The sequence below is a fragment of the Cardiocondyla obscurior genome, linkage group LG02 (assembly GCF_019399895.1).
Source record: "Cardiocondyla obscurior isolate alpha-2009 linkage group LG02, Cobs3.1, whole genome shotgun sequence".
Taxonomy (NCBI): domain Eukaryota; kingdom Metazoa; phylum Arthropoda; class Insecta; order Hymenoptera; family Formicidae; genus Cardiocondyla; species Cardiocondyla obscurior.
This window is the reverse complement of record NC_091865.1, coordinates 2692810-2707490: the sequence shown is the minus strand read 5'-3', so window position 1 is coordinate 2707490 and position 14681 is coordinate 2692810. Positions and strand designations below refer to the sequence as shown.

The window sequence follows — 14681 nt, the reverse complement described above, 5'->3', positions numbered from 1 at the left end:
AAAAAAAAAATATTTAGTCTCTTTCTTATTTTTCATAAATTTTTCTTCAATTTTACACGAGTTGCTAAATATGTCGTATTGAGAAATAATTTAAAAGTATATAAAACATAATTTAAATATTAATATACGCAGCATTTTATAATATAAATATAATTAGAAAGAATAAAGGTATTATAGAAACCACAGAGGCGATCTGCGATAGAGAGAGAGAGACAGAGAGAAAGAGAGAGAGATCCATTGCTGATGTAATTATTACCATTGTTTTTGTACATTCATATAAATATGCCTATTTAATCCCCACAGTGACTAGCCACTCTAAGAGCCAGTCACTAGGTTGAAACCACCGGATGATAAAGCGTGTAAACTACCGTTGTTAAGATGCTATCTAAATCCTGTCAAATGCCCACTCCATTGATACCCCTTATTCTCATGTCGTCACTCTCATTCGAACGCAATCCGAGATCCACCAGCATATATTGGAATAATTTCATAATTGCCACCGATACGGTCAGTATACTTATTATGCGCGTTTTAGGCCGCTTGACATTGCATCGAATGAATGCATAAACTTTGTAATCGTGACAATCCTCGATCGTCAACGTACGATCGCGACAACGCGAGCGCGGTGCAGATAAATAATTTTTTCTTTCTTTTTTTTTTTATGGACAAGTCATCGATTTTAAATTAAAGAGCACAAATTCCATAAATAATAAAAAAAAATTATGGTAATTACTAATTTAGAAGTTTTAAATTATTTTAAAGTGAGGCATGATTTATTACGCCATGTAACAATTGCGATCGTATTAATAATACCGCTGGTGTAATACAACATAGCTTGTCAATTATTACTTTTTATCACAAAAATCTGACACTTCGCGTCGTTTCCTGTTGACAATTTAGTGGCTCAAACCGAGCTATTGAGAGGAGCGACGCTATTTCAATTTACCATGCCAACGTCACTTCATCATGAATATGTCGAAGAATATCGGCACCTAATGGCAAACGTGGCGCCATAGCGCTGATTTATTAACCAATAAGTGCAAATCACTGTATCTGCCAGTATACCGCCCGCGTACGAGCCATAGGACTATCGACAAAATTGTAACGTAACAATACGCAGTCGATCCCGCGGAATTGTCCTGAAGAACGCGCGCCCGGGACACTTTATGCAGCCGATAAATAATAGTGGCTGCATGAAGTTGTGCTTTCCAATATTCCGCCAATATTCTCGTTCCGGAACGTCGGCTGACACCGACACGACTCCTTTTTGACTTTTTCTCTTCGTTTTCTCGTCAAACGCGTAATGCGAGTTTATTATTCAACAGCACGCTCAATAACAACGTGCCGTCGGAGAGTGGCCCGAACTTGTTTCGCTGTTTCTTCAGCGTATACATCTGACTCGGCGATTACCCCCGTTAACGCAACGACACGTAAAGCGATTAAATTCTCCATATCGTCGGATATTATTAAAATTAATCCCGATCACATTTGAGGATCGATTCCGTGATGATTAATGCACGGATCGTCGACCGCGAAGCAGTGGTGCAGGTCGATAATAGTGTCATACGTTTTGCGAAACGTAATTATTTTGACGTTACAAAGTTACCGGCGTATTTTAATTAACTCTACCTTTTTATCTCGTGGTGAGAACGCTTTATACACGCGGCTGAACTTCACAGTTCAAATACTTTTATGGTCGTATTTAATTTTATCAGTTTCGGGCATCGATAGCTATCTCGACTAACAGCGCGGCGCGAGTTGTACCGGCAATTGTAAAACCAAGTCAAGTGCCGAAATTCACGGTAAGATAACGTAATTAAGGGAATAATGGCGGTTGAAAAACGTTGGTCATCGTCCAGACAACAGATATGCCGCGTAATCGAATACGTTCACAAAAACGATGTCACACCTCTCTTTTCGAGCAAACAGTTTGCAAAATACCGTGAATACGTCACGACACGGTTCAATAATCGTAGAAGTAAACACAAAGAGTTACATCAAACAGTGCAATAAATATAATTATAACTAAATCAATTATAAATATAATTAAAACAAATGGACCCGTGTTTTTAGAAATAAAAATGTACGACATATTTAAAGCTCGTACTACTGCAATGCTAGATTAACTCAGCGTGAGAATTAAAAACGTAATAATAAATTTATATCCGATGTGAATATTTTATCGTGTAATTTTTTAGACGACGAAAGAAGCTTGCGTCGATTGGTACACCCTATAAAAATCTAATCGAAACCAACGATTGCCAAGCCGAATGTGAACCGGCCGAACGCAAAATCCGAATTTTCCCGTTCCGCGCGGAAAGAGCAAGGTAATCTAGACGGCACTCGTGCGCAAGGAAGAATTCCGAAAACGAGGTCAGAAACCTTGCTAACACCTCATACATACAAGTCATTCTCGATCTGGTGGTGCCCGTCAATGAGCATTGTTGCCACCTCATAGTATGACGTTCTCTCTTCGTGTCTAGCTTGCACTTTTCGATGGCCACGCGTCCACCACGAGAGCCACGCGGTAGTCGAGTCATGCTTAGAAGGTGCATTTTTCTCATTTTGACTTCCGAAAACTTCGTCTCCTGTTACCTATCTCCTTCCGGTTTAGCTCGTCATATCGGAGGCACCCGCCAACCGGTCAAACACGAAGCGACGCGGCGCTTCCTTCAGATGCACCCCTTGTCGCCCAAATTGAGCCGAGTAAGCTATATTTGTAGTGAGTACTTTGCGGAGAATATTTCATAACGCATTGTCTGTCTAATAAAATCCGAGTTACGTTGGGTACCTCGCAAAAGTCGGCAAAGTCGAGCGTCGGCTCGGCGAAAAACGTGTCTCGAAAGACAGATGCTATCACGGCTTTAAGTTCGAAATAACGCGCTTTGCGTTAAAAAGATTTGCGGTATATGTATGAGTCAACATTTTTTAATAAAACTTAAACTCTGTGTAATAAAATGATTTGAATTTGATTTCCGATTTGAATATATCTCGTTACAAGCGCAAATTTATCGATACAAAATTTAATTAGTTCATTAATTGACAATAAAATTAAGAGAACTTCATAAAAACTGCTTAATTTTTTAAAACAATATTTAATTAATTACGTATGTATTTAAAATGTATACGAAAATAAAATACTTTGTTGATGTACTCGTTTTTTTTTTAGTCTAACTCACAAATGCTGATTTATAACGGTTTGCCTTCCAAAGTTCCTTGTTGCAAGTTGTGGTGATGCACAAATTCTTCCGCGGGACATAGTAACCCACATGACAAAACAGATTTTAAATCGGTCAATCTCTAACTATTATCGTACTTTTCATATGTGAAAGAACTTTCGTCTCCACTAGACACAAGTGGAGAAATTTATTAAAATAGATGATAATTTTCATAAAAAAAATTTCTTTTAATTAAAACGTTTGTTTTCTATATAATATTTCGAATGGAATTATTTTACTTGATTAAAGATCAACTTTTTCAAAAATTTATATTTACGTTACTCTGATCCTATATCGCGTCTCTATATATTTAATTAATCTTTATCAAAAGGCTCTAGACATTAACAATTTTTTTTTTTATTATTATTTAATTTTTAATAGATACTTCCGTTGTTAAATTTCTTTTAAGAATAATTACCAACTGCGATGAATATTGTGATTAAAATTACGAATAAATGTGCGCCTCTGAAATAAGTGTCTACGCGCGTCGTTATTTCTTTCATTATACATCGCGATGCCCGATTGATACAAAATAGCCGTTCCTTGTGTTACTTGCGAGAGATTCCCAAGAAAGACCATCGACAAAAAATACTCTGATGCATTAATGACAGGTTGGAAGTAGAAAGGAGAGGGTGTCTAGAAAGGGCTAATGGTACTTGAGGTGACAGGCTGACCTTAACCCACGCGGTCTGATACATATCTATCCTAAACCAACACGATTCTACCAGAAGAACCTCGCCTCAATGTACTAGCAATGCGGTCTTTTGTTTATTTAATGTTTGGCTTTGCATTCTTTCTCGTACTCGAGCTCGTGTTTTAGCCAGCTTAGTCAAGAATACTTCATGATTTAATATGACTTATCCGGTAATAATAGAAATATTGTTTGCACATTTATTTTAAAAAAGACACGAACATTTTTAATAATTTATAATTTACTTATTTTTTTCTCTATCTTTTTTTTTTTTTCCTTTCTTAAATAACCCGAAAAATACCTATTGTCACGTTACGCATTCCGAAGATATATTTTTCTCTAACAAGAAGCGGCTACATTATATTTATTATCCGGTAGCAAAGTCGAAAGTCGAATTCGGTGAGATTTCGACGAGCCGCGAGGCAACGGCGGTTTGCTTATAGAACTAGCATGATTTGCAAAAAACCTCACAAAATCGTAGAGACGATCTCAACCAGGTAACGACTTCTACAGACTGTAGACAAGCTCTATTGTACGGCGGCGAGAACTTCGAAAAGCTAAAAGGAAGAGAGACGAAAGTGAAGAGAAGAGGAGAAGATGCCACGAACTTAATTTTTCATCGTTACTGGCGACTGTCGTCATCTCCGACGCTCTGTGCAGCTTGACTCTAATACGAGTTTTATGTTAATGTTTTAATCCGCCGATAGGATTGAAACGTTTGAGATGTGTACGAAGGACGTGGCGAAGGAGCCGGAGGAGCAGTCGCTCGTGCTCGTCGAGAAGGAATCCGGCCCTTTTGTTGAGCACGTCGACGCGGCTTTAAAATGGACGCTCTATAGCGACGCTCTCTCGCTCGTACTCTCCCTCTCTCTCAATATTCCATTTTATTAATATGAGATTAACGAAGGGATTAATTAAATTGCTCGGACGAAGGATTGGAGCCGGCTCAACCAAACCGGGTAAATATAATTACGCCGAACGTTCCGCGATTGGCGTTCGTATTCGGTTTGCGAGTACTGCGAAACATAATACGTTATTACAATTATATTTATCAATGTCAGCCTTCGTTATAGATAATGCCCGTATATTCTGGCCGAGATATTCGCGAGATAATTTCGAGCCTCGCATGGGGAGCCTCGGTCGGTTTTCACAAAAGATGGAATTCACAGTTTAATTAGTTTCTCGCGCGTACCTGTGCATTTAACAAATTCGCGAAAGTACAATGCGGTGCGGATCGCAAAAGTCGAACATTTTCTCTCATCTGCAGTTTATTGTTAATCGCACGAGTGCTACAGCACAAAAAAAAACCCTGTCTAGGAGAAAATGTTTTATAACGTGCGAATAATTTAACTCGGACTTTTTAATACGAAACGAAAGCAAACGGCGCCGCGAGCGTGCTTTTTTCCGCGTCGTTCGTCTAGTACGCGCACGTACCATCAAGATTTTGAAATTTCACGGATTCTAATTTTTCCATTACATATCGCTAGCACGAATTGTATTTTTGGGTTACGTATTGTGCTGGCACGAAGCTAGACATGACGTCGCGGCTATTGTTGCCGTCTATTTTCATCCCGAGGCTTCCTGGAAGTGCCCTCCTGGATTCGTCCCGAATCCGTGGCGTGCAACGAGCCGCGATATGAGTAATGGTGCGTGCTCGTGTTATAGGGGTGGATGTGGCAAGTCATGGCTCCGAGTATCCCTGTAACCCCCATACACGCCTCGCCAGCTGCCCTCGCAGACACATCCCCCATGGGGGCCGCTGGCATAGCTGGACTAACATGGCGGAACACGCACAGCTCCAAATATTGATTCCCTCTCGGGACGCGGCGAGGAATCGAATCGCGTTTGTAAAAATTGACCGCCGTACAGCGAACTGTCGAAGTAGAACGCTCGCTTCTCTTCCCGAAAAATTTTTCCACCGCAAAAGCCTTTGATCTCACGCGCGTTTGTTCCTCGCTGCAATTTCTCGAAATGCTCGGCTTTTTTTCTAGGAAGATCAAGTGGGACGCGAAAAAGAGATCGCACTCGGAGCTAACTTTTTTTTGCAGTTATTCGAAAAGAGGGATGACGCGGAGCTTTCGGGAATCGCGGAGCGCCCGATCTCGAGTGAACCGCGGGTCCGACATGGGGTTCCCGCGTCTAATTCCAAATCCACTTCGGGAGAAATTGGTCACGGCTATTGCCATGCGTGGAGATAGTCGGATATTATTTTTTTCCCCCCCTTACCTCCGGAGGCAATCCTTGACGAATCGAAGCGGAAATTAACACAACATGGCCTATCGGTTGCGTCTATCGCTATCGACTCAGTTTCTTTCTTTTTATTTTTTTTTTTTTTTATATTATCGAGCCTTTATATTATTATTAATTTGTTTATAGATATATAAAAGCATCGTGACGACAATTGTAATACAATTTATGATTACGTTTATAAAATTGTAAAATAAAATTAACACAATTTGATGTATCGCGTTTCGCGTGCGCAAAGCGAAGTAAATTATCCTGGTGGCTTTCAAAATATTTTAAAGTACACAAAAGTAAAATTTTAGAAATATTAATTATTTCATAAAATAGCAAAACAATTCGATTTTATCCGCGGAATGAATTGACGAGGTTTTACTTCTGAATTTCATAAACGTAATGTGATGAAGCTCGATAAGGCCTCTCTTATCTCACACGCGGGTTCCTGCAACGGCCTCTATTCCTTGATCAGTATTCCGATACGGAAATTGGAAATGGACAGAAAATTGGTCGATCGTGCTTGAGCAGCCGCGCATGGCGGATGCGGCCATGCTTCTTATCCCTTTTTCCCCCCTCGTGATTTAAGTCCACGCACGAATCCACGCACTTTGCGCCGCCCGCGCACGTGGCAGATGTTCAGTTTTATACGCTCACGCATGCGTTCCTATCGAGAGGTCCCCACCAATCCGAATTTCGTGGTCCCTCTACAATTCTCGTTTCGTATCGATATTACAGCTCGTTCCCTCGATTCACCGAAATATTGAGGAAATTGCGTCACCTTTTAGATCGATGCCTCTTTGTTGGAGCACGACGTTGAAATTCGCGGACTTCGCGCACGCAGAAAAAGTATGAATATTAATTAATAATGAACGTTGCACAGACGACATCATGCTTGTTAATGTAATATCAATAAAAAATAATTTCGAATAACTGGAATTTTATATTAAAAAAAAAAATATATATTATATAAATATAAAATTAAATTTTTCTCAATTAAAATTCGCTGTTTAATATAAATACCCTTTCCGCAACATTACTTAATATCTGGCGAATGCAACTAGTCGGCAAATTGTTTTGATTTAATATAGAGTTACTGCGCGATAATATCGTGTAGCTTATTCTCTTTCAGTCGCATAACCGTGGTCGCAGATAATGTCGCGAGCATATCTGAGAAGGCGGAGTTGTCGAGGCTCGAACGCCCATTACACGACTTGAATTTCACGAGGCGTAACATCGATCTCGATAAAGGTTATTCAGTACCGAAGGTGTTAATAACCGGCCGGCAACGCGATTATTTGAACCTTTCCGTTCGCATAAACGTATCGTAATAATAAATATAAAAGTATCACGAGCGAACCGGTCGGGTTACCATTTATTTCAATCGATCACCGATCACGAGCGCTATTGAGAATTCGTAGGTCCGCGATATGTCCCGTTCGGAATACGTTTTACCTTGGCCGAACCGCGTGTGGCGCGAGATTATTTTTCGATAATTATGCAACGACCGGCCGAGCAAAACGCACTACGCGATCCTGTGTATGTAGATTTAGTCGAGACACACTCACGCTAAACCTAACGTGCCAAGCGTCTCTAATGCGCTCGCGCTCGGCACAATACGATGATAATTTATTCCATGGATGTAATTTTTTTACGTACAACCCGCTGTACAATCCATCATGCTTCGTCAAATTGATACAAGCACCTTGCGCCGCGGCGGTAACGTATATGCTGCCTCTTTTCATCTATTTCTTTTTTCTTTTCATTACGAACCGTCAACCTTGCGCACGAATATCGCGATTGGCACGAAATTCGTTTTGTGAATACATTACGAATTTTTTTTTCTTTTTTTTTTATGCGAGCGTTAATGTAGCTTGCGTAATAATGTTACAGATTTTTTAATTAATCTTGACGATGAATTCAAAATTAGTTTTTAATAAAAAAAAACGGCGACGACAACGATGTATATTTTTCATTTCTCGTAACGTTTAATATTAAATATGTGGTTTTGAATATTATTAACGCAAGTGCATATAATTCAAGATAAATCGCGCGAAACAAAGTAATAAAAAATAATTTTAATATGCAATTCTGCATGCTGTTCGCGTCGATCTATTTTTAATTTACCTCTATAATAAATTTCTAGCCATCGACTCGCTATTTTACCGCACGCATCACGCAGCTCTCTTGCTTTATGTTACGTCGGATTACTATTTTCTCTCATCAAGCCCTGCGGAATAAGGATGATGGAAGAATTTCTTATGTATCCTAGTCTAGTAACTCATTAATCATACACGCCATGCGCCGAATATCTCGATTGATCGACGACGAGATAACCGCGTAATGAGCTCTGCTGCTCTTCTTGGTCCATTCTCTGCTCAAAAAGTTATTACCGCACTGTCCGATTAATTCATTTCGTCATCAAAACGAAGGCATACTTCAAATCCTAGCGCTCTATTGTACGAATTTTTTGAATATTATTTTTCTAATTTGACAAATTAAAGTTTTACGTGAAAAAGTTTTGTTTCTATATTAATTGATAGCACGTAAATAATTTCTCGTTTCTTTAAAGGTTATGAAAAATGTAAAGAGATAATTTTAAATTCGTTTTACTATGACGAAGTACTTAACGTCGAGCACTCTTTCAATTTAATACCCAAACATTTGATAAAAATTTTCTACGATTCTCAAGCACCTAAAAAAATTATCGCAATTGTTTTAAAATAATTCTACTAGTCGAGAACGAACGGGATATCGATATATAGATTTCTAAGGAGAAATTAACAAGCGAACCCTTCGTCAACCGTTGATAGCACGCTCGACGCAGAGTGTCTCGTAGCTAGGCGTATATTCTGTCGAGGTAAAGTAATTAAATGCAGAGAGAAAGAGAGAGAGAAAGAGATGAGAGGGGGGGAGAGGTAAAGGGAGAGAAAGGGAGAAGGATAGAGAAGGGGAACCGAACCCAACGAAGGGCTGGACAGTTTGGTGGGGTTGGAAAGACGAGGTAGGGAGGAAGGTAGCGAGGGCGTTCCTGAAGCCACTCCCCAACCTCGAGTCCTCCGGAACTGGAACCTGCCTGCCTGGAAACCCGTAGTTATATACCTGAACAAAGTGCACCTTGGCATGCAGGTAGACGCCGCGGCAGCGTGTTGCATGCGCGCTCGTTACAATCTATCTCTCTCTCTCTATCTCCCTCGCTCCCGAGTGTCCTCGACATTCTCCCACAAGTCCCACATACAGCTTGTCGCATAACATTTCTCGCCACTAACGTACTTATTGCCCTTTTTTTCTATTATGCGACAGAAAGCGTGCAGCAAGAATGCAAAAGAAACGGTACGAAAAAAAAAAAAAAAGTTAAAGAATGAGATGCAACCTGGTCTATTAACGCTTTCTAACTGTTATCATACGCGCGATGTGCATATTTTCCATTTGCATGGTAATTCTGTTGATCTTGCATCAAGTCCCTCTTTCTGGGTGAATAAATTATTGAATCATATAAATCTTTAATTATTTTACTTAATCGATATTTATGGAAAATTAAAAAATTCAATTTAAATGCTTTAATATTTTCGATCAAGCATTGTTAAGAATCGTAACCGAGTTTTACAATGTAATTAAAGTCTTTATAATTTGGCACTTAATGCATTTAAAACGTGTCTTCAATTATGTATTTTTTTTTTTTTTTAATAATACACGGCGATGAGATATTTCACGGTACACGGTATATTTTCAAAGAAATGGCCAGCAAAGTGCATTCGGTCGGCGTGTTTATGCTAATTAGCCGCGCAAAGGTGCGGCCAGGTGCGGCAGGTTCGGACTATAGTGAATGTTCGGATTGGCTCTTACAAATTGCCGCGTTAATTCGATACGCTTCCGACGTAAAGAGCCGCGAGCGCCAGATGTATTTAGCTGTTCTTGCCGGCACACGGACCGACGCGAGACATGCACAGCGTGTGCACCGACTGACTCTTTAATTGGTGCCCGAAAACGTGATTTCGATCATCTCACAAACGCGCACGAGAAATAAAATTGCGGTCAATACGCAGAGGCAGCAAAAAAAAAAAGGTCCACTAATTTCCATTACAAACTAAGCTCGCTCAATATTATCTCTAATAGATCAAACCTTTTTTTTTTACTGGTGTTACGTAAATATAAAATAGATAAAGGATAACAAAGCAAATAGACTCACCAGTTTCGAGATCTACGGTGTAAGGAAGTCCTGCCCACGGATCGTCTTCTTGCGGCTCGGACTCCTTGGAATCATCCTAGAAATAAGAACGGGTCTAATCAAACAAAAGGACGTTTGCCACGGATAAATTTTTGTCGTCATTATCGCGCAAGCGGGATTAAGTTACGCGGAACGGCAAGAAGATACTTGCCGAAGCTGAAAATATTATAATAACGTGACTTGTCGTCAGAAGTGGGAAGTATCTAGTGCATTAATTACAATCGATCAATTAATAAACTATAACGAGGAGCCAGTAAATTAGCTAGAAAATTAGATTTGAAAGAGTAGCGCCGTGATGTAATGAGCGCTGACCGTAATTAACGACGTTCTCGCATCCGAGAGGTGTCAAGGAGGGGTGAAGGACCCCGGGGCTCTCGTGAAGCCGAGGCCCCTCGAAGAGAGATGTGATCGGTGCCCGGTGCCCGATCACAAAACGTAATTTCAACAAAGATGATTACGAATCCGTGGAGCTGACGAATTCGAAATGAAGCTCGCGCAACAATGGCCGAATTCAGGCGGGCGCTATTCGATTCGGCCAAGGCCGAGGCTTATGGAGACGTCATAATCAAGCGACCGACCGACCGACCCTACCGCCGGCATGAAAAAAGGGCCCAAGGGCGGGCGTATGCCCCCGGGCCATAGGTCGCCCGTAGCGTGGCGGTACATGCGGAGCTGCAGTGAAATGAGTTTAATGAAAACAGTATTGTACTCGATCATTAATCATAGCGAGTCCCTGATAGCGGCCATCCGCAACCACCAGCTCTCAACCGTCTCTCTCCCGCGGCCGAAATCCACCTCCCCTCTCTCTCATTCTTTTCTCACCGCTCTCCCTCGGTATCCTCTCTCGAAATCTTTCATCCCTCTCTACTCACGTTCCGGTCACTTTTTCATTCGATGATATGATATATCGTCGTTGAGTGATACGTTGTACTAAATTCTACAGTTATGAATACGAAATTTAATCTATCCTAGGCGTCCGAAAATCACGCGAAACAAAAACGAGTACTTCATGACTGTGCTGTTAGAAACGTCGTGAACTCGAACACGATTTTTTTTTTTTAGATTAGCAACAGATGTTGTATTACGTCCTATTTTTTCTTTTTTTTTTTTTTTTTTTTTTTTATAAATAGGCACCTTTTTAAATGTCAAAGCTTAAGAAAATGTTTTACGCAATATTTAGTAAAAACTGAGAAATTCTTTGTAAACCTAAAAGGTCCTTGTATTTTAAAGGCAGTCCTAAAACATTTTTTGAAGAGTCACGAACGTGTATAGCTGTGTGCCTTATTTTGGGCCCACAACGTCATCTCTTTCGACTCTCGAAGGAAACGTCGGTCCCGCTTGACGACGCAACCCTCGATGCGACAATGGAGGTCCTGTCAGCGATACGGACTTGCATGGCTGGCATAGCTCTCAATTAACGTTTACGAACTGTTACGACTGTCTGCCCCGATCAGCCGTCTTACAAGGACCAGCGCGGATAGAAAGCATAATTCAAATCAACCTTGATCGCCGCAAGTAAATACGAATTCAATATGGTATCGCGGTCGCTGAAGATATGGCGCGAGTCACGCTGCCTCGAATCGTATGTAACTCGCGACGTTTCACATTCTGCGACGACTCGTTATTTCCGATTTATTTCGATTTATAATTTATAACAAAAAATAAATGAATAAAAGTTTCAACATTGAAAAGCATACATAATCTTGATTTTTTCCTTGACAATTAAATATTCAAAAAAAAAAAAAAAAAAAAAAAAAAATATGTAAAACAAATTTTAATAATAAAAACAAAGGGGGTTTCTTTGCAAGAAAACGAATAAATCGCAAAAAGATTCGCTCCGGAAGTTAGATGTTAAAAATATGATAATCTAAATCACCGATATCACCCTGCAAGCGCCATTTTGCTCCGGAATTCTAGCCGATGGAAACAATCGGGACAAAAGAAGGAAGCCAAACCCACTTCGGCTGGCCGGGCGCGTTTTCAATTTCCAGGACCATCAATACGTCCCTCGGAATACCCTTCCCGGAGTGCTCCAATCTCTCTGGCTCGCAAGCCCCCTCTCTTTTTATCCGCCGTCTCTTCGTCTCCCTCACGAGAAATGCCCCATGGATCGACGTCGCTCCTTCTCTTTTCCTTTTCTCTCTTCCTTTTCATCCTTTTTGGCCCCGTCTCTCTTCTGCTCCGATAGGTACGTCGATGGCGCCCTTCGTACCAAGGGGGATGCTGCGTACATCTATCATTTTACCAGACTACGCCGGCCTCACGGATACATCTCAGGAACAAACGAACGCTAGCCATTTTGATGGTTTTATGAATACACTCGGCGATGGAGAACCGAGCGAAAGGATCCGTTGTTTTCGTCGAGATCCTCCTTCCACATCGCACCGATCGACCCTCTTCTCGCCGCGTTTCTCCAGACGAGCCACCGTCTCCGGACGACGAGACGGAGTCTCCCTAATGGAGCCCGTCGCCTAGGAGAGCTCGCCTCATTTGAATCGCGTCGATGAATTAAAAATTCACGTCAGTCACGACAGCTCAGGAAAGCGAGCTCCTACGAACGCGAATAAGGTACCTAGCTGCGATTCATCTTACGCGCGATACGCATCCGCGTTGAAACAACTCGACGGGGAGAGCGGCTCTGTAAGCGGAAATTGATCGGGCTTTGTATCGTGTTTGCTGCAAGCGTCTTTGCCCCCGTAATTACGAATCATCGCGCACTGATGGAACGTGCAACGACACGTACGTACGATCCAGCGATACGCAACGGCGTATCAAGAGCACCTCCGTATGCGTACGCACGGAGCGATCGTCGATCGAGATATCGAGTCGAGTATTTATACAGAAACATCAACGTGTCCATTTTTTTCCGCCGTTGCTTTTCTAAATGCGATCGAGGTAATCCCTGTGTTTTTCATTCGTATCGATAACCGTATGTTTACACTGACCGGCCGAGACATGTGCGGAGAACAAACATGCCGCGCGTCCGAGGGGAACCCCGTGACCGCGTCTGTTAAACGCGGAAAAATTTGTTGTCTTCGCGACGAATGCTTTCCATCCTGAATCGCTCGATCGAACTTCCTCTTCCCTACTTTCTAGATTGACGTTCCTCTAAACGCCTCCATAATTCATTCCCGTTTTCGCAGCGAGACGGAGTCGCTCTAATGGAGCCTGTCGCCGCGACGTGCACCGATCATTTAAATCTTGGCTCTGGATTAAAAATTTCTGCCAGTCACGGCGGCTTGAGATAATTGTACAACAGAAACATGCAACGTGCTTTACAGCAAATCACTTGCCTAGCTTCTTTCTAGCGACATCAACGTCGTTTCCGAATGGCACATGTTGACAAATATTCTACGTAGCAAAATTATTTATAGCGTTTCGTTCAACTATTCTTTAAAGCTAAATGGTCTTCGTAATTTTTTTCATAAGGAAAAAAAAATTAATAAATAAAATAAAATAAAATTAATTAAACTCGTCAAAATTGTATTATTTATAATTCGAAAAAGGAAAAGAATTAACGTGCGATTTAAGAGGATATGTGCAGTCAAATTTTCTCATTACCACTCCTGACAGCGGCCCCGTACGGATTAAGTCATTGCCTGCCTTTAGTTAAAACAATTCTGTGGCCAGACATTGGAACAATGCTTGTCAATAATCTGTCGCAATATAAGATAGAGAGGGAGAAGACGAGAGACTGGACTCTTCTTTGTTCTCAGCTGTTCGCGGATCGCGTCTCGGATCGATGTGTCGGCTTTCGATCGGGATCGAGGGTCTTCCCCGTGTTATTGGGCTCTCGAGGCGGCGGCGAGCCCTCACAAAGATAGAACCCGCTGGAACAATGCGATCTTCGCGGAGGAAGAGGCGATGGGGACGAAGCGGTGCATAGCGACGCCGAGAAAGAAATAAAGAAAGAAGGAACGCCGCGCAAGACTACCGAAGGTCGTGAGAAGAAGAGAGAAGCGAAGAAACCCGACGAAGGGAGGACGAGACAGAGAGGAAGACGAAGAACGTCGAGAAGTCTGATGGGCTACCCGCCCAGAACGTCGATGCAGCGTCATTGTCGGTGACCATCGTATGGATGAGATCTCGTAGGCTCGAATCTGCCGGGTACTTAAACGCGCCTCGTGTCCATCCACCGAAACGCGCCGAGCGAAGAAAAATCGTCGGCGTCGAAAAACTTGCTTGTACGAGGGGAATAAACTAGGATCCAATCAACTAAAGAGCCTGCATTTTTCATAGCCTTACGATTACGACCCGCGGCTGGATCATTAAAATAGATAGAGTTTAAAAAAATCGCTAAACGAAAGGA

At 41.5% G+C, this 14681-nt stretch overlaps 1 protein-coding gene across 4 annotated transcripts in view; it reads right to left on the bottom strand.

The window, feature by feature from the left end:
* Positions 1–14681, bottom strand: part of Cnc (NFE2 like bZIP transcription factor cap-n-collar) — an 84570-nt gene that overhangs the window by 42787 nt on the left and 27102 nt on the right. For all 4 annotated transcript variants that reach the window (XM_070674044.1, XM_070674046.1, XM_070674045.1 and 1 more), the window contains exon 3: positions 10334–10409. In XM_070674044.1, coding sequence (XP_070530145.1) covers positions 10334–10409 — 76 coding nt within the window. The remainder of the gene's footprint in view (positions 1–10333; positions 10410–14681) is intronic.